Genomic DNA, 20,864 nt, shown 5'->3' on the forward strand with positions numbered 1-20,864 from the left:
TGTACTGGAATCCATTGCATCTATCCCAAATGTTTAAATTTAAAATAATTTATATTTAATTTCAAATATATCTATATCTAATAATATTTTATTTATATATAATATTTTCATTATCAACAATCAAATTTTCAGTCTAACCAATTTCAGTTGTCCCTTTCCCACCCCTCTTCCTCCCTTCCCGTTCTTATTTTTTTATTTTTTTATTTTTTTTTTCTTTTTTCTTTTTTTCCCTCCCTATATTCTGTCAGTATCCTTTGGGCTACCGCTGCGTGAATGTTATTTAAAAAAAATAACAATTCTTTATAAAATCATTTACCATTCTCATCCTCCGCTATCTATCATCAGCCTCTATACATTTTAAATCCAAAGCAGTTTATTTTCAATCTCTATCTTATTTATATGATTTATATTTATTTATAAATTATATCATACCGATAAAAAGTTCTCGGTACCACCATCCCCTTTAAATGCCTTGCGCTCCTTTTCCGTTCTTGCACTTTCTAACATTCTCTCTTGCCGTATCCTCGGGACCACCGCTGCTCCAGTCCTGTCAAAAAAAAGAGGGAAAAAGATGCCTACGCTTTACACAGAGAATCCAAAACCCTCTTTAGAGCAGGCAAGAGGGAGGGATACTGGAACAGGGAAGTCAAGAAGGGTGAGAGGAGAATGGTGTTCAAAGGCCGGTTCTTCTCGTCGAAGAAGTCGAATTCCTCGAGCCCCGACGGATCCAATAGCCCGAAGACGCCGGCACTCGAGTCGCCCTCCCGATCAGAGGAGAAGAAGGTCAAAACGGACCTCGCCGTCGGCCGCTACACCCTCATCAAGGACGCCGTCAAGAACCACCAGCAAAAGAAGGACAAGAAGGGCAAGAAGCGGGAAACGAGGGGCAGGGAAACCGCCCCCGCCGCCGCGTCCTCCAAGGTCTCCCCTCCGGCCGCCGCCCTCTCCGCCCCGGCCAAGCTCCGGAAAGGGGCGGCGGCGTCGTCGCTCTCCCCCATCCTCGCCACCTCTCTCGGGCTGAACCGGATCGAGACGAGATCTGGTCCGCTGCTGCAGGAAGGGCTCCGCGGGGACCACAGGATCTCGGGCCTCGGCGGCAGCAACCTGATCTCCAGGGGCCACGTCGAGGGGGGATGCTCGACGCCGTCGTCGGCCGGGAAGGACGGCGGTGGCAGGGTGAAGAAGGACGGGAGGGCGCTCGACAAGGTTCCGGAGTCGTGCGCCGGATCTTGGGCTGATCATGGGGGGAGCCGAGCAAAGGAGTGGTTAGCGGCGAGCCTGGATGCTCAACTCGGGAGCCAGATTCGCAATGGCGAGCTTTCCAATGTTCGAATTGGTAAAATGGCTGGTTTCATGCTTTTTTTAAAAAAAATATTTTTTATGCTGAAGAAATTGTTTTCCCTTCCGGTTAGCATGTTTAATTGTTTTAGAACTGAGGACAACTGATTAAATATATAGGAAGAGATGGATGGTACTGGGATGCAATCCATTGTAAAGAGTTGCTTAAGATTCGCTTCCAATGGTTTTATTATCTCGAATACGTATTTCATTAATGCCGATGTGGTGCTAATTCTGGTGGAGCAAGGGGGATTAAATGAGTAATCATTTTTATTACATTAATGTCTGGTTTGGCTTTGTAATTCCAGCATTCAATAAGATGGAGTCATTCTCAGGTCCGTCTTAAATTATGAATCCTTGGTATTGTAAGTGAATGGTGAGCTAAATGTGAAATATAATTCATACAGATCCGACATGATAAGACATTGTAGTACGAGTCTTTAGTAGAGATATTGAAATAGTTTAGTTCACACTTTTCCTGGAAATGTTAGAAAAAAAGGAAGATTCAATCCATCGTGAGGGTATCTCTAGTTGTTGAACAATAATTATATGGGGCGGTCACCATAGAATATCGTATGGGGCGGATTTCCTATTTTGCCACATTTCTCCTAATACTAATTTTAAAGAAGAAATCTAAAAGTCAAAAGACTCCTATTAACGGAGTCATTAGTCTCGTAATTAAAAATAAAAAACGTAGTATTCTCTTTCTCATTTTCATAATATACTTTTTATCGATACATACCACATGGTCAAGTGATATACACTAAGCAATTAATCATTAAGCAAGTCTATACATACCTTCAGAAAAATCAATACACATTTTTTGGAATATGGAGTTGATCAATATACAGTACACGGTCAAATGATATACATTTAGCAAATGAGTCATCTAGCAGTTTAATATATATCTCTAAGCAAATTGATACATAATTTTTAGAATAGTATGTGATTGCCGTCATGGACGGTCAAAATTAAAAATCTAACTCAAACTATATAGATAGGATGAGTCGTGATCGTATTCTCAGAGACTTAGGGCTGAGTTGTTATTGTAAAAGGAATAAAAGAGAAGACTTGTTGTTACATAGAAAGAAAAGTAAACAGAAAATAAGCTATTCTAAAAGTTGGATACAATAAAAAAAACAAATATCTTGGAGGTTATGAGTTAATCTTGTGCTAAACATAGTTGTATTTCTTTAATGATATTAGATACTTGTAATTAGGCCTTGAACATAGCTTATCTCCGTTTGAGCACGATCCATATCCTTAAATTACGGCTCGTCCCTTCGGGCATAAATTATTTTAGGACTTTATCTCACAAGTAAAGAAGAAATAATAATAATAGATCAAAGCTAAAAAGGATCTGTCTTTCCTCGACAAGCTCCGTATCCATAGATCACGGTGCGTCTTCGAAAAGTACAAGGTATGCAACTCTTCTTTCCTCGACACGTCCCGTATCCGTAGATCACGGCGCGTCTTTAGAAAGTAAGGATTGTCCTAGTCTTAATCAAGCATGTAAGCATAAAATAAAGCTAATAAAGAACTCATGACATTTTAATAATCAAAGACATAATCTTTATTGCTACATATCATAAAAAAATACAATGATAGTTTAGAACATTAGAACCTGCTTTGCTTTATTGCAAGATCTTTTCTCCCCTTTTGAGACTGATGGATTAGCGGCTCATAGATTGCTCTTTTCTTCCTCTCCCTCCTTGCAAGGCTTTTGAAGGATTATTGGATTTCAAGATGATTCTCAAGATGGAGGTATGGAAGCCTTTTTATAAGTGTTAGGAGGGAGGAGATTTTTATGTTTTTTAGATGTGGGACTAACAAGAGAGGGTAGATACAAAATGTCTTAATCCTTCATGACTTTCTCTTTCTTTCTTTTTATTTTATTATTTTAAAATCTTAAAGCCTCTCTGTTCCCGTTCGTGTCTCAGGCCTTTGTGTTTGTGCGTTCAAACCTGCCCCGGCTCAAATCGATCCCCTACGCACCCATGTACCTCATGTCCGTCCTTCGTCCGCGTGACCACACCCAAAGACTGCACCCAGGCCCTTGGACCCGTCGCTCGAATTCAAATCGTGCTCCAGGTGCTCGTGCCCACGCACCACATGAAGACCTCGTGAACCGCATAACAAAGTGCATGGATCGCACGTTGGGTCCCGTAGACCGTGCTGTGAGCCACGCAGGTATTTTCTGTGAGCCGCGCAGATATTTTCTGTGAGCCATACACCGGGCATGGACCATGCAGATTTTTCTTCGTGCGTCGTGCTGTGAGCCGCACACATTGGTTGTTGTGTGGGCCTTATTCTTTGGGCTTTTGGGCTTGGATTGCAGTCTGTGTTGGGCTCTTTGCATTGGTAGGCATCTTTTCTACAAAAGGTAAAAAGAATCATCAATTTTTAAAGAATAAAGATGAATTAATCTACAAATTGATGCTTCTATTAATATGTTTATGGTACTTATCACACCCTCTAACTTGAATTTTGCTCGTCCTTGAGTAAAGGAAGGATTTAGTGTTAGATACCTTTTAGCTTAGAGTTTCAAGTTTTACCGAGTAATTTTTTTCAAAGAACCATTGATGTTCAGTAGAGCGAGAGTGAGGTATGTCATTAGGATATTAGTACTTAACTAATATAAAAATTAAATGAAGAATATTGAATATTTTTTGAATTTTTTTCTAAATTATCCCTACTTTTATCTCTAAATCATTAACTTTTATCTGGGCAAATGTAGTGTTTCTTCCGTCATTCATTTATTTATTTTTTTAATATTGTACTGCTATTGAGTGTCTTAACCCCTTAAGCTTTTTGTTTGATCCATGTAGCGAGTTTTCTGTCAATGACTCTCGAATCAGATGGCTTTAGGGTATTAGATATAAAATATCCTTTGGGCTTACTGGCTCGAATCAAACAGACTACGAGTTAAGACTAGCTTTACAGTAGAGTTTCTTTGTCCTTCATACTTTTTGACGTAAAACTCAATACTTGCTTAGGCAAAAAGGCCCGATTACTTAGTATGAAATACTTGAAAGTTATTTTATTTTAAAAGTGATTTTTATTTTATGAAGAAAAGTATAGTTATCTTACACAAGCCCATAGAAAGCAAACTCTTCTTGGATGCTAGTAGAAGGAATTAGAAGTGTTCACAGAAAAAATGTTTATATTCTAAACTTTACTTTTTATTGAGTTTTTTTAATATTTGATCCCTCAGTATCTCACAAACTCACTGATTTGTGCATCAATTTATTTTTTAAAAAAATACTTGGTTCAGCTCGATTTTTGAGCATAATTGGATGCCTAAACATTAAATACTAACTTATTCGAAGATTTTTTTAATTTTTTTATTATTTTCTCCTTCCCAATTTAATCGATATTTTCTTCAATGGAGTAAGAAAAATAAAGAATACAAAAAGAGACAGGAAAGAATACACCTGACTCAATGTGTTTTTGATCCAACATGCATCTTGAAACTTTGGTTCTCCTTTCAGTCTATCTGCCTGTCCTAAAAAGAAAGTAAGCAAACTAAAAAGATAAATTAAGTGCAAAAATTGGGTTGTCTTCCAACAAGCGTTAAGTTTAACGTCTTTAGCTAGACTTTTATTAAGACTACTCCTAAGAAATTGGATTGCCTTCTAACAAGCACTAAGTTTAACGTTTTCAACCGGACACTATGAGGGAGTCTCACCTATAACCAACTTGAGTACGTCTCTTAGAATTTTAAAAGGACAGGGCCAATCAAAAGGTCTTATCATCATGGAAGTAAAACATTCATAAAATGCTCTACGAAGATTAGTCCAGATCAAAATAGTGTTTTTGGCAAGCATATTGCACCAAAATCTAGAAATATTAAAGTCAAGAAGGGATGGTATTTGCTGGGCCGAGATTGGGGGTGGTTTAGAAATTACTTCAACAATAGCTTGATCTACCCCAATTTTTGTCTTGGGTATGATATGTTTCGGCATAATCTCTTCCTGATATAAAGTTTGACATTTTTTTCAAATTAATATTAAATTTATCTTCATACATCGTTTTAGTGCTGTAGATAGATTTTGGAGGCAGTCCTTGAAAGTAGTGCCCAATACAGAGAAATCAGTCATAAAAATCTTAAAATCGTTATCCCTTGTATCAGTAATATCTCATCTGACAGCTTCTTTATGTATTTTTAGAACACTTATAAGTTGGACTTCCTGGTTAGGGATCACTGGTAGAATGGTAGTGGATGCGTCAGAAAGTGATTTCAGTTCTAGAATAGTTGGTGATTCTAACAAAGGAGCTATTGGGGGACTAAGTGGTGGCTCATATTTTTGGATCCAAAATGGGGTGGTTTTGGGATAGAGCGTATTTACTTCTGTGATATACTCGTCTATATCAAAATCGTCCATCCCAAAATGAGCCAGATAGAAATTTAACGAATCATGGGGGAAAATTATGGGTGTAGCTTCTTCTATTGTGTTATTCATTTATGGTTCTTAGGAAGTCTCAATTAATTCTATCATTTCATCAATTTGTCCTCCCTTTCCGTTAAAAAGAATGGATGATTTTAGGGCACTTGGGGATGGAACCATAGGTAGATAGGATGATGATGGAATTGGTTTGTCCCACCATTTTCATTTTTTCCTTTATGTTTCTGTCTTAGTCGAATTATATGTGTTGGTCTCTTTGGTTGTGCAGGGTTGTTCAATGATCATTTTATTTTCGAGAGTCATAATCGATTGTTTAGAAAGAGTTATAGGGATATTAAAATTTTTAGTCAGGTATTGTCTCTTAGGATTACTCTCGAGCTGAGTAGACATCTCTCTTTCCTTCTCCCTACTGAATGCGATTGCTGGTTGATCGATTTGAATTTTTAGTTCAGTTAAGGATTACATAAGTGAGTGAAGGATCTGATTGTTGATTTCTATCCTATCTAATGCTTGCCGAACTTTTTTTTTAAAATGATAGACTATAGGTAGTTAGAGAAGGTTAATATTATGGGTAGGGCATATCGCAATAAGATGCATCCATGAATGTAGGTCCTTGTGTTACTAGGGTAATCACTGATTGTGATTTTTACGAAACATTTGGTTGAGCCCCCCAGTCTGGATTGTAGGCATTAAAGTATGGGTTATTTTCTGATCTATAGGCCATTTGGGTTGGATCTTGATGAACTTGCTGATACATAAACTTAAAAAATTGGTGTGTGGCTGGGCATTCTCTCGCAAAATGAGTGAGGCTCGAATATATTGCGCAAACTTGTTGGGCAGGAAGAAAAGATGAAGAGAGAGTGTTCGATAGTCAGTAGGCGATCTAATTTATGGGACAGCTCATCCACTTTACTGTAGAGATTTATATTCTTAGCACGGATCTAATTTATCGAATTGTTCTGATATGCAATCAAGGGGTCTAGATCAGAACAATCCTTTTTTGATTATTTTTTTAATGTGTTTTTGTTGGAGACGATAAGAGAAGATGAAAGAAAGAGAGGAGATTTCTAAAGATGAGAACATAAAGAGTCCTAAATCTATGAGAGAGAGAAGAATTAGTTAATGTTTGGTGTTAATTACAATCAAGTTAAACAAGAATGGACTTTTTATCCTAAGGTTAACGTAGATTTAGGCAGCTCCTAACTCTTCAAAGGTCACCTTTAGGAACTTCAAGTTCAAAATCAAGTAACCAAATTGACCAGATAAGTGTAAGATTGGTGGGAGGCTCTCTGTACTTTCGTAACGGACGTAATTAAGTAACCATCGTTCTTCAAGACTGAGTATCTGAATCACTTTTTTAGACATCAATTGGTCAGTCAAAGTCAAATCCGGTCCAACCTTTTGGTTTTCTTGTCCTATTGAGCTTGAATTCTTTAGGGCTGACGTCTAATTGATTTTAAATTAAAGGCTTAGGTCAATGCAATATGAAGGGTGATGGTTCTTGAGCTAAGAAAGGGTGATCAAATTCTCATCATATCTTGTTTAATTGGGTTAAGTGCCCTTAAATCAATTATGTAAAGATGCAACGCAAACAAACTAGATGTCCAAGAATGTTATTATGTATGTTTTATTTTTGGTTACGCTATATTAGTTAAATGTTTTGAGGTGTGTATTTTTTCTTTTATGTAAGTTTTTTTTAAAGAAGAAAAAAATAGTAAATAAAAAGTTAAGAATCAAAGGCACCTACGTAATTTAAATAAAAGAAAAGGAATCTAATCTACTTAGAAAGCAGAAAATTACTAATTATATAAAGCAGTAAATTATTCTAAGCTATAGAAAGCAGTAAATCCCTAAGAATGTAAAGCAGTGAATTACTTATGCAAAATAAGGTAACCACTTAACTATGCAAGTAAAGTAATCTAGCTAGAAAGCAGTGAAGCAATATAAGATAGAAATAAGCACTAAAATATTTTTTTTTGTTTTATATATTTTGTTGATTTTTTTTCAAAAACAACCATATCAAGATCTCCGGCAGCGGCTCCAAAATTTGATCGCTATCATGGACGGTCAAAATTAAAAACCTAACTCAAACTATATAAATAGGATGAGTCAGAATCGTATCCTTACGGATCTAGGACGGAGTTGTGATTGCAAAAGGAATATAAGAGAAGACTTATTGTTGCACAGAAAGAAAAGTAAATAAAAAATAAGCTATTCTAAAAATTAGATAAAAGAAAAAAAATAAATATCTCGGAGGTTATGAGTTAATCTTGCACTAAACAGAGTTGTATTTCTTTAATGATATTAGATACTTGTAAGTAGACTTTGGACATAGCTTATCTCTGTTTGAGCATAACCCGTATCCTTAAATCATGGCTTGTCGCTTTGGATATAAGCTATTCTAGGGCTTTATCTCATAAGTAAAGAAGAAATAATAATAATAGATCAAAGCTAGAAAGTACCTGTCTTTTCTTGGCACACTTCGTATTCGTAGATCACGGTATGTCTTTGGAAAGTACGAGGTATGCAACTCTTCTTTCCTCGGCATGCCCCGTATCCATAGATCACAGTGCGTCTTCGGAAAGTAAGGGTTGTCCTAGTCTTAATCTAGCATGTAAGTATAAAATAATGCAAATAAAGAACTCATGACACTTTAATAATCAAAGACATAATTTTTATCGCTACATATCATAAAAGAAATACAAAGAAAGTTTAGAACATTAGAACCCGCTCTGCTTCGTTGCAAGATCTCCTCTCCCCTCCTAAGATTGATGGATTAGTTGCTCATAGATTGCTTTTTTCTTCCTCTCCCTCCTTGCAAGGCTTTTGAAGGATTGTTGGATTTCAGGATGATTCTCAAGATGGAGGTATGGAGGCCTTTTTATAGGTGTTAGGAGGGAGGAGATTTTCATATTTTTTAGATGTGGGACTAACAAGAGAGGTTAGGCATGAAATATCCTAATCCTTTAGGATTTTCTCTTTTTTTTTTTATTTTTATTATTTTAAAATCTTAAAGTCTCTCTGTTCCCGTCCATGTCTCTGGCCTTTGCATTCGCGTGTTCAAACCCATCCCAGCTCAAATCGGTCTCCTGTGCGCCTATGTACCTTGTGTCCGTCCTTCGTCCGTGTGACCACACCCAGGCCCTTGGACCTGCTCGCCCGAATTCAAATCGCACTCCAGGCACTCGTGCCCGCGCACCGCGTGAAGACCTCCTCGTGAGCCGTGTAACAACGTGCGTGGACCGTGCGTTAGGTCCCATATACCGCGCAGTGAGCGGCACAGGTATTTTCTGTGAGCCATATACTGCTCATAGACCTTGCAGTTTTTTTCTCCGTGCGCCGAACTGTGAGCCGCGCGCATGGGTTGTTGTGTGAGCCTTATTCTTTGGGCTTGGATCGCAGTCTGCATTGGGCTCTTTGCATTGGTGGCATTTTTCTTACAAAAAGTAAAAAAAAGGATCAATTTTTAAAGAATAAAGATAAATTAATCTACAAATTGATACTTCTATTAATGTGTTTATGGTATTTATCATTATGTTCACCAGCACATACTACATGGTATGGTGATATATACTCATTGACTTTCTGATACATACTACAAGTTTCTTTGATACACATTTAGCAATGATTCAATACACACTTTTAGGTAAATTGATACATAATTTTTAAAATATGGAGTTCACCAATATATATCGCACAGTCAGATGATACATACTTAGCAAATTAGTCATCTAACAACCTAATGCATGTCTTCAAGAAAATTGATATATATTTTTCGAAAACATTATGTTCATTAATATATACTATATAGTATGATGATACATACTTATCAGTTTTCTGATACATACTGTAAGTTTTTTTTATACACATCTAGCGATGATCTAATACATATCTCCAGATAAATTGATACATAGTATATAGGACATTTTTTTACCAGCAGATATGTATTGGATCACTATTGAGTGTGTATCAAAAAAACTTGCAGTATATATCAGGAAGTCAATATGTATTATCATGCCATATAGCGTGTACTAGTGAACATAATATTCTGAAAATTATGTATTAATTTATTTGAAGATGCATATTGGATTGTTAGATGATTAATGTGCTAAGTGTGTATCACTTGGCTGTATACTATGCATTGGTGAATTCTATATTCTAAAATTTGTGCATCGATTTATTTGGAAGTATGTATTGACTTAATGATTGATTTATTTAGTGTGTATCATATTGCCATATAGTATGTATCAATAAAAAGTATGTGCTGAAAATGAAAAAGAAAGAGAATATCATATTTTTGTAATCACGGGATTGATAACTCCATTAGTAGAAAAAGTTTTGACTTTTAGGCTTATGTTTTAAGATTAGTGTTAAAAGAAATGTGGCAAACTGTAAAGCTCGCCTCATTTGATATTCTATGGTGCTTGCCCCATATGATTTTTGTTCCTAGTTGTATTCCTCTCAGCAGTGTTACGTGGACTTGTGTCCTCATATATGTATGTAAATGTGCCTTATTTCTATGTTGACAGAGATACATGTCAAACACTTTAGATACTTGCCACATTATTTAATTGCAAAGTTTAAAGGCTGATCTAAAGTTGACCACCTATGATGAATCTCATCCACTATAATGACATTGGAAGTAGGCTTTTCTTGTTGCAGACTTGGTCTAATAATGGAAGCATTAAAATAAAACAAAGGACTTTGCGACATGCTGCATATCTTATATCCTTGAGTGAAGTTTAGATTTCTTATGAGGAGCAAGTATTTTGATAAGAATGTCGTTACAAGACATAAAAGACTAACTTGTTATTTTTTTATTTCAATATTAAAGATAATATGTATTTACATTTCTAGTATCTTATTTTATCATTCTTGACATCAATACCTTCGTAAAGTAATTGCATGCAACAACTGACAATCTCATTTATCATGAGTGGGGCACAGAAATTGGTGCTTTTCCTACTTTGTTTACCTTAGTGACTGGGGGTCTCAGGGAAAGCATATGTGGGTTACCTTCAACATACACATCAAAATTATCTTTCCCATCACTTTTTGATTCAATAAATTATTATTTTTTGGACCGTGCAGTCACTTTTGAATGGAAATTTATTAAAGAAATCGAATTTTGAACAAAAATGATTATTTTATTTTGAAAAAGGTGCAAGTGAAAATAACAGCTATTATTTATGTTATAAAAGACTGTTCTAACAGTGAGCAATGTATTAAAATGGCCATTATTTTTTGCCCCTGTTATTATATGCATAACATAAAGGGAGGTGGGCAAAACCATTATAATGGCTGTTATAACAGTTATTAAACCATTATTTAAAACCTTGGGTTACAGAGCTTGGTATTGGTTAGGTTAGCTGTTGCTGCCCATCTATCTACTATATCTAGGTTTTTGAAAGCTTCTGAAATTCACTTGGTGGCTCGGGTGTTGTGCTTGATTATCGGAACAAAATTTTTCTCATAAATGATTTTTGGCAATATCGTCCAATAGCCCTACTAGCCCTATTTTTACCTCTTCATTTCAGTGATATAGTATATAGTATTTTGATCTACTGGCCTGTTGTTTTGAAATTTGAAGGTTGTTGATTTTTTTCCCCTTTTTTTAAGTGGGTGGGTGTGGTTGAAACTGGGTGCTACCTTTATGGCTTTGCCTATGACCTTGAAGATTTTGGAACTTCTGAAATGCAAGTGGTTGGCTGGAATGCTGAATTTTGTGGATCTGCTCCACAAATGTGCTGGTTTGCTGGGTTTAGTAAGCAGATGTGGGATATGTAGGTTTCCTTGTGGAGTGATGGTTTGCTGGCTACTTGGTCTTTTGCTGGCTTTGATGTTTGTTGATTTTCTGTGGCTACTTTGTGAATGTGTTTGGTTCCTCAGAACTGCTTGCTCACTTAATTCAATTTGACTTTTATGTGAAACTATTGGCATTTTTTTTTCTTTTTGTTTTACTAGTTCTGTTACATCAATGTGGTGACTTTAATTAGTGTTCGGATCAGTTCAATCTCATATTCTGTTGATACACATTTGTCTTCTCAGGGAAAACTAACTCATCATTGAATCATCCTGAAGATTTAAAATGTTCTGCTGCTTTCACTCCAGAAGTCAAGGTGCTACAACATTTAATTTTGGTGCTTTACATTCAATCAAATTATATTTCTTACTGCATGATACTTTGTTATTGGTATTAATGTGGAGGATTATTTCCATTGGTTGTCTCTACAGACTTCATATGATGCTTGTGAAACTTCAAAGGAGTCTGAGTCTTCCTGCTTTAAATCCATAATGCAGGCTACTAGTGCACCTAGAAAGATGTTCCCTGCTGATATAAAAAGTTTTTCACATGAGCTGAACTCAAAAGGTGTACAACCATTTCCATTTAGGAAGCCACGAAGCATGTACAATTTGAAGGTAATGACCCTGTAGATCCCATTTTTATTCTTTTGGAGATAATCTTGTTTTAGTAAAACTTAGGTTTCTTTACATTTTGAGGAACATTGTTTTGGCTGTTCGAGTCATATGTAAGCATGAAGACTTTTGGTGGAATAGGGTAAATTATTTTCTGCTTTATCTCTGTTCTGTACAGGGGGTGTTAAAAGTCATTCAGGCGAAATTTGAGAAATCAAAGGAAGAGGTGAACTCGGATCTGGCAATTTTTGCAGGAGATTTGGTAGGTGTAATGGAAAAAAGTGCAGAAAGCCATCCTGAATGGAAGGTAACTTTGGAGGATTTGTTGATACTTGCTCGGAGCTGTTGTGTCATGATGCCTGGGGAGTTTTGGCTTCACTGTGAAGGCATAGTTCAGGATTTGGATGATCGCCGTCAAGAGCTTCCTATGGGAGTTCTGAAGAATCTTCATACCCATTTGCTTTTTATCCTTACTCGATGCACAAGATTGCTTCAGTTCCATAAGGAAACTGGTCTTGCTGAGGATGAAATTGCAATGGATCTTCAAGATCCTAAAATCATCCATTCTGCTGATAAAAAGGTTGCATTAGGATCAGGATGGGATGGAAAAAACACGAAGAACTCCATTAAGGCTGCTGCTTCAAGGAAGTCTTGTAGTCAGCAGCAGCATAATTTAAAATTGAAAAGAAGCCAAGAAATAAAGCCTGACAATTTTTCTTCACGATTTGGTGCTGACATTGAAAAGGATATGGATTTGCCTACTAGCAGAGAACGGATAGCTTCAGGGAAACCTCTCCCTTCTCCTGCTGCAAAATTCTGGAAAGAAGCTAGCCTTGTTGGAGATGAAATATCCAACAGAAAAATGTATTCTCCAGAGATATTGAACACAAATCAAAGTTCAGATGTGGACTTGACCACAGTAAATCCTCCCGACTTACCCAGTTATGGTGATTCTTCTGTGCGCTTGTCAGTTCCTTCCAAACATCAACACAAAATTTCTTGGGGGTACTGGATGGATCAGCCTAATATTTCCGAAGAGGGTTCAATTATGTGTCGAATATGCGAGGAGTATGTTCCTATTTTGAATATGGAGGATCACTTAATGATTTGTGCAATCGCAGATTGGTGTGATAAAAAAGGTTTGAGTGTTGACGAACGTCTCAACAGAATTGCTGAGACTCTAGAGAAGATGATAGAGGCATACTCACAGAAGGATCCCCCCAATGTGGTTGGAAGCCCAGATGTGAAAAAGGTTTCTAATTCAAGTGTCACTGAAGAATTTGATCTCCTTTCTCCAAAACTTAGTGATTGGCCTCGGAGAGGATCAGCTGATATGCTCGATTGTTTCCAGGAGGCTGACAATGCTATTTTCTTGGATGACTTGCAGAATTTGCCATCAGTGAAATGTAAGACACGTTTTGGTCCAAAGTCTGATCAAGGAATGGCTGTACCACCAGCAGGCAGCATGGGTCCTAGATCTCCTTTGATGACACCAAGAGCCAGTCACAGAGAGATGCTTTTGGCAGGGAAAAATGCAGTTTTTGAGAGTGAAGATCTTCCACAGGTGGTTATTATCTAATTGAGCACAACTTTTTTTAAACTTCTACATTATTGTCCTTATAATCTTTCTTTTTACTCCTCCCATATGCACAAATTATTTTGGTTGGAAGGAGAATACATGATAAATAAGTCTTGAAATAGATTTGGCAGCTTTATATTTGGTTTCTGGCTTTCATATATCTATATGATTATATCTATGTATATAGGTGTCAACCTATACATTTATCCACAATACATGCATATGTGTGTCTATGCATGTATGTATAATATTATATATGCATTTGGTGCATATACTTTAGTGGAATGTGGTAAAGTTTTGCGGAACTCATGTTGGTAACTTGACTTTCTTCTGAATTTTGCAAGATTGTTGCTTAGTGAACTTTTAATGCAAATAAGCTTTATCTTTGCTTCCATGGATCTGACAAAACATTCCATGATCTAGAAAAGTTTTGAGACTTAAAAAGTTAAACTTGGCTGGTTATTGTGAAACATAGTTGGCCACTGTATTCGTGACATGCTTAATGAATGTCCCTAGGCTTAATATTGTATCTTGTTATATTAGAGCGAATCTGCATGTTGTCTTACTTGGTCTTAGTACATACACTAGTCTGTTACTTTTTGCACTGATCAATCCTTGGATATCTTAATGTTAACCAATAAGCCTTATCCAGTCTATGTGGGCTGGCATGATGGATCAGGTTGTGACCCAGTATGGTTGGAGAATTTGTTAAGACCAGCTTTTGACTTGATATCCACCATTTATGAGTTGCCAGGTTCCTGGCCAAGGCAAACTTTGCATGATAGCAGTCTGCTGTGGAAAGTAAAAATTTAGTTAATTATTAGAGGGATCTGCCATATTGGTTGTAATGCTGAAATTGAAGGCATGAATTGCATTAACAGACTGCTATTATCCATGAAGCTCTGCAGATTGTTTATTTTAATATAAGAAAATGAAAATGCTTTGAGGCCTAACCTTGATACTAAGAAAAAGCTTCAAGAGCACGTGTCATAAAGGTGTTGGTGCTCTATGCCTGGATGCCCCCGTGAAACATGCCAAACCGCTGACCCCATGAATCGTGTCAGTCCCTTCTGTAGGTGCATTAGTTATGAAGGGCTTTTTTTGATGCCAGATTTTGGCCCTGTAGCATTACTCACAAGAAAAATTCATCATGAACCAACCCTGGTTCCAAAAAGGAGGTTCTTTGCTTCGTATAATGTGGGGATCTGAGCTCTATACTGGAACTCCATTATGTATCGCACTGACCTCACGAATCGCACTGGTCATCTCTTGCCATATGACAGAGAGCTATTCTTTGGCGCCATAGATGACTCCCATGGCATATCTAAATATAGACTGCTCTTGGCATTTCTCAATGTAAACTGTTATTGCACAGTTCTAATAGAGAAGTTGCAAATTGAACATTCACTAGGAATGCTCATGGTCTCCTGACATGGCGCAGATAGCTGAACTTGCTGATATTGCTCGATGCATCGCAAATACTCCAATGGATGAAGAGCAATCCTTGTCGTATTTGGTTTTCTGTGTGGAAGATTTGCAAGAAGTCATGAACCGTTGGAAGTTTGAGGCACTTACAGTGCAGACATTTGGCACACACATAGAGAAGCTTCACCGGTAATTATATCTGCTAAGTTGTCTATCACATGCTATTTTCCTCTTTCTTTCCAGAAGCTTTAATTCATGTGAGTTGCTACTAGTCAGGGGAACTGAAGCTTGCATAATTACTTTTGTTTGTTTATGAAAGCACTTAAAGGTTATTATCTTTTCTCTTCATGTTCTCATAGTTCAGATTCTTGTTTGCTATTCATGATTTATGACCCTACAGGGAAAAGTACTTGCAGCTTTGTGATTCACTTGATACTGAAAAGGTTGATGCATCAATTGCTGTGATGGATGAGGAAGAGGATGTGGTTTGTAGCTTGCAAACAAGCCCTGTTCACCCTACCATCAAGGATCGAACATCTTTTGATGACTTTGAAATTATAAAACCTATAAGTCGTGGGGCATTTGGTCGGGTTTTCTTAGCCAAGAAAAGAACAACGGGTGATCTCTTTGCCATAAAGGTATTCTTTTTTCCTTTGAAGATTTTGCATGGTCCCTGTGTATTCTGAAAAACATTTCATTCGAATGCTACCTCAGTAAACTTATTTTTTCCCATGTTGCACTTTTCTTGTTTTCTCATGATATATTCCTGTGCCTTCTGATATACATTTATGATGCTAATGCTTTTCTTTAAAAAAGTGGCTTTCTTGAAATTATGGCTATCAGATGCAAATATCTATCAAAAGTGCATCTAAACACCATCAAATAGGGAAGAGAATTTAGAGGGAGAGAATTTAGAAACCAATCAAGTTAACTGTTCAAACTAATTAAAAAGTCTGCTTTCTCATAGGTCCTAAAAAAGGCAGATATGATTCGCAAAAATGCTGTTGAGAGTATATTGGCTGAACGTGATATTCTAATCACAGTTCAGAATCCTTTTGTGGTAAGCAGTGCAGCTTAATCAAAGTTGGCCTCCCTTTATTCAAACTTCAAGATCTTTCTCTAACTGAAATATGTTTGTGTAAGGTACGATTTTTCTATTCTTTCACATCTCGAGAGAACTTATATCTAGTGATGGAGTACTTGAATGGAGGGGACCTGTATTCATTGGTGAGAAATTTAGGCTGCTTGGATGAGGAAGTTGCCCGCATATACATTGCAGAAGTTGTAAGCTCATCTATATAAAGGTAAATGGTTTTTATTCATTTATAATGTTGATCATTTAAAATTTGGTTGTGACCCCGCAGGTCCTTGCATTGGAATACCTACATTCCCTGCACGTGGTGCATCGGGATTTAAAGCCAGACAATTTGTTGATTGCTCATGATGGTCATATTAAGGTATTGGAAATATTTTTGCATGCATTGGGAGGGATATGTGGTGGTAAATTCTTCCTATTATATAATTCTATTTCAAATTTCAGTATTTAAAACTTATATAATGTAGACAAACATGCTGTATATTCAATTATGGTAACATATTACTGTATATGTCTTTTACACTATTTTGAGTACTATGATCTACGGGACGAGATGAAAATACAGAAATAGAAAATACTAATAATTGGTTAACTCGTACTTTATTTTTTCATGTGAATCCCTCGGAAAAATCCTTGGCCGATATTTTTAATATGCTAATGTACCTAGGTATTCATAATTCTAATTTTTTTTTTGAGACATATATGGGGTTGTGCTTTCACATGGCTGTCTTATGACCCATTTCACGGAGAGGAGGAAAAGCTTCCTATGTTGAACTTTTCCTTTTTTCATCTTCATTGATTCTTCTAAAAATTGTGGAGGGTTCCTACTAATTTATGAGCTTAGTCTGAGTAAACGAGAAGATAAATCTTCTACCATTGTACCTGCTACAAGCCTTTCATGTTGCATGGATTGCCCCCCTCCAATTTAAATTTGCTTTGGGCAGGAGTATGGGACCAATTGTTAGATTGATATCATGCTTAGAACTAGTTGTAAGACTTTATCAAACTTTACCAAATTATGCCTTTATCATTTAAACTGATATCCTTGAGCTTATGGAAGATGATCTTCCTACCATAATACATGAGGAAATTGGTGCTCTTCCTTCTTGGCCTTACGCAATTGTGATGCTTAGTGCCAAGAAAATACAGGCACTGATGATCCTTACAGAACATATACGTCCCAGTCTCTTCAATCTCCTTATTTAGATGATTCTATCAATACAACAAGAATTAGGAAGCTTGAGACCTGTACAAGTTTTATGCTTTGTGCTGGTCATTTGTGAAATAAGTGCTGAGAAATTTGAGTCTCCAATTAAACTAAATGCTTTGATATGTAATAGCCAATTTCCTTTTTATTCTTATCGCAATTAGCAATTTTGTTTTTTTTTTGGAATTTATGCGCTGGATATCAGGAATTGTCTTACTTTTCCTTGACCTCCTAGGTGCACAAGATATATTTTAACACTGTTCCCACCTGAAGGTGGTCTAGAGGCACCCTTCTTACACCCACATATAATCTAACCTCATTGGAACCACTAGCTCTACTTGAACCATCATGTTGCAAGCAAATAAATTGTTGTGAGTACACATCTCTATTGTATTTTTGGCTGAGGAATTTGGGCAGGACCTGTTTAGTCTGAAATATACTGATTCCTTTCCACCCAGGTTCGCCATATTGCCCCAAAGTTTAGGGCACACTGAACTGTATCTAGGGTGAATCGGCACTGTTCTGCTCCTTGGTTTGAAAAACTAGGCGAGAGAGGGGGAGAGGGAGAAGGAGAGAATGGAAAAGAGGGAGAGAGAGAGGGGGAGTGAGTGAGAGGGAGAGGGAGGGGGAGAGAGAGGCTGAGAGAGAGGGAGGGTGACCGACAAGGGCTCCTCTATTTTTAGAGCCCTTTTTTACTTTTGCCAGCTTTGAATTGATTTGTTCTGAAGCCAACAAATTACTAAATGACCCTTGTTGGCCTCCCTCTCTTTTATCCTCCCTCCCTCTCTCTTCCCTCTCTCTCTCCCCCTCTCTTCCTTCTCTTGTCTGTCCCTCCCTTGCTCTTCCTCTATCTCCTTCTCCCTCTGTGGCTCCCCCTTTGTCGGTATGCTCCAGAACGGCACGGCACAATACCATACCACACCACCTGAAAATTTGTAGATTCAGTACAAGTCCCATTACCAGTACAGCCAACCCTTCTTCCTACAAGCGTGAATAATTTTCCACCCAAAAATATGAAGGTTCTTTGCATTCCATTAGTTGATTCAATTTTGAATTAGAAAAAAATAAGCACCTCCCCTTGTCCGTCAAAGAAGACCCAAAAAACAAAATTGAATTCACCATGACTTTCTAGCTTTAAACTGCTGTAAGATGGTGATTTTATGTTGTGATGTTGTTTGACGATCTTATGGGCCTCCAAAATGTCAGAGTGTCTGTTCTCTCCTCAAGAAACGACTTTGAAGAAGGGAAAAATAACATGGAAGTCTTATATAGCATTTCTGGCCGGTGCCAGCTTATGTTGGTTTGTAAACTGGTATAGACTAGTATGGCTGATACAGTAATTTGATAAGTAGTCCCACATTTCGTGGCTGGAACAAAAGGTGTTGGCTGCTGCAGACTGATGTGTACCAACTAGATCTACCTTTTCCCTACCTAAGCTCATACTGATTTTCACTTGAATGCTGATAGAGGATGACTAGATTTGCCTCTGCTCGACTTAAGAGCATCATAACCTTGAAAGAGATATAAGAAGACTGAGTTTTGGGAACATATTAGGAATTGGATACACTTTAGCTGATTTACTTGAACAGTTTCTGGGTTGTGTGATTCCTTGCTTTTCATCTTTTGATATCTTTAATTCTCGCTCTTGCTGACCAGTAGATGGTAGGCATATGTCTCAGCCATAAAATAACTACTATTGAATAGATCAACCAACTAGAAGGAGATTATGCAAAGAAATTGAATAGTTGGTATGTGTGTTTGTTAGATGCAGTATCTATGTCCAACCTGGGGACATCTTTCTCAAAGAGTTTGAGAGGAAAGTTCTTTTGTTATTTCTATTTTTCTTGATTGGTGATGCTCCCGTCATTTCTTTCAAAAAGAAGAAAAATCTACTATTTGTATTTTAACTGTAATCTATCAAAAATTTTGCAGATTATTTGGTCCTTTATAAACAAGCACTTGCTTTACCATTATTGTTCTTTTAACCTAAATATTCACATATAGATTCTAAATGGCACCTTTGTTGATGGCAAGGATAAGCTGTTTTGGTATGGGAATACTGGGGGACTCAACAGTTCATGGCATGATAATCAGACTTGTCGCTTCTGGCATAAATGAATGGAAAATGAAATATCAAACACCATAGGGAAAGTAGGAACTAATGAGTCGGAGAAAAAAAAAGTTGGAAGATATGGAGATTGGGCATCTAGGTTGGCGAAGGGTATCAGGAGAACTTTATTCTCAACTTTATTTCCAGTGTGAATTCTATGAGATGAAATGTTGTTCTTTCAGCCCTTCAAAAGGTTTGTATATCAAACTTGGTAATGAATATCCTTTCTTATCCATGTCAAATTGGTTGTTAGAAGACATTTAATCAGGTTTCAGTCTCCGAGTCCTCCCCCCATGCCCCCAACACTCCCTCCGCCCCACCAACACGTGCACACACAAGCATTCAGATGTCAACTCTTTAATCTGTTTCCTTATATATTCACAGATACTGCATGATTAAAACCTATGGAATATTTTGTATTTTAATTTCATTCTCTTGGGTGCCTTTGTCAAAGATCTGTTCCATTTTCCCCTTTGGCAGTTGACAGATTTTGGACTTTCGAAAGTTGGTCTTATCAACAGTACAGATGATCTGTCTGCCCCTGCTGTCAGTGGGACATCATTATATGGAGAAGATGAACAGCAGGTTTCTCTATCTGAGCACTTGAACCAGCAGGAGCGGTGGAAGAAACACTCTGCTGTCGGTACACCTGATTATTTGGCACCTGAGATCCTCTTAGGAACAGGACATGGTTGGTACAACTTATGCACTATTATCTGGTAGCTATTGAGCTTTTTCTTTTTGACCTAGTGCTGCTACCACTTGAATATACATTATCATGTATTGTTCATTTCAGGTGCAAGCGCAGATTGGTGGTCTGTTGGTGTTATTCTCTTTGAGCTCATTGTTGGAATTCCACCATTTAATGCAGAACATCCACAGGTTTTTAAAGGATTTTTTGCCTGAATGTATACAAAATTTGTATAAACTGCTATAATGATTAGATGACTTGTTAAACTTGAATATAAATGCTTAATTATTTTTAAGACTAGTCCAGTTTTCCATTATTTGGGAAAATAATTGGATACTGAAAGTTAACTGTCAAAAAGTTAATGTAAAAACCATTGTCTTAATATAACTTATATAATGACCATATGAGTAGGTTCTAGAACAAAAAAAATTAGGCTTTTGTTGAAAGAAAAACTAGATACAGGACGTCTATTGTTGGGGGGTGGATGGCTTATATTGCTTATCAGATTTGGCTGTCCAGGAGCAGCCTCGTCTTCGACAGTGAGGTGATTCCTGCTCATCGGATGCTGGAGAGAGCTGTCTATTTAGCTCAGGAG

At 37.1% G+C, this 20,864-nt stretch overlaps 1 protein-coding gene across 9 annotated transcripts in view; it reads left to right on the plus strand.

Moving 5' to 3' along the window:
• Positions 1-486: 486 nt before the first annotated feature.
• LOC105048504 (probable serine/threonine protein kinase IREH1) overlaps positions 487-20,864 on the plus strand; it is a 44,660-nt gene continuing 24,282 nt past the window's right edge. For 5 of the 9 annotated variants that reach the window (XR_012142446.1, XR_012142444.1, XM_029265561.2 and 2 more), the window contains exons 1-11: positions 487-1,336; positions 11,793-11,863; positions 11,979-12,164; positions 12,340-13,725; positions 15,182-15,354; positions 15,566-15,803; positions 16,133-16,225; positions 16,309-16,449; positions 16,530-16,622; positions 20,059-20,269; positions 20,375-20,460. Coding sequence is in view for 6 of the 9 variants with exons in the window: in XM_029265561.2 (XP_029121394.1) it covers positions 667-1,336; positions 11,793-11,863; positions 11,979-12,164; positions 12,340-13,725; positions 15,182-15,354; positions 15,566-15,803; positions 16,133-16,225; positions 16,309-16,449; positions 16,530-16,622; positions 20,059-20,269; positions 20,375-20,460 (3,348 nt within the window). In the remaining 3 variants the exon portion in view is untranslated. The remainder of the gene's footprint in view (positions 1,337-11,792; positions 11,864-11,978; positions 12,165-12,339; positions 13,726-15,181; positions 15,355-15,565; positions 15,804-16,132; positions 16,226-16,308; positions 16,450-16,529; positions 16,623-20,058; positions 20,270-20,374; positions 20,461-20,864) is intronic. The other 4 variants (XR_002165129.3, XM_010927820.4, XM_029265563.2 and 1 more) reach the window with 3 other exon arrangements.

Source organism: Elaeis guineensis, chromosome 7 (assembly GCF_000442705.2).
Source record: "Elaeis guineensis isolate ETL-2024a chromosome 7, EG11, whole genome shotgun sequence".
NCBI classification, from domain to species: domain Eukaryota; kingdom Viridiplantae; phylum Streptophyta; class Magnoliopsida; order Arecales; family Arecaceae; genus Elaeis; species Elaeis guineensis.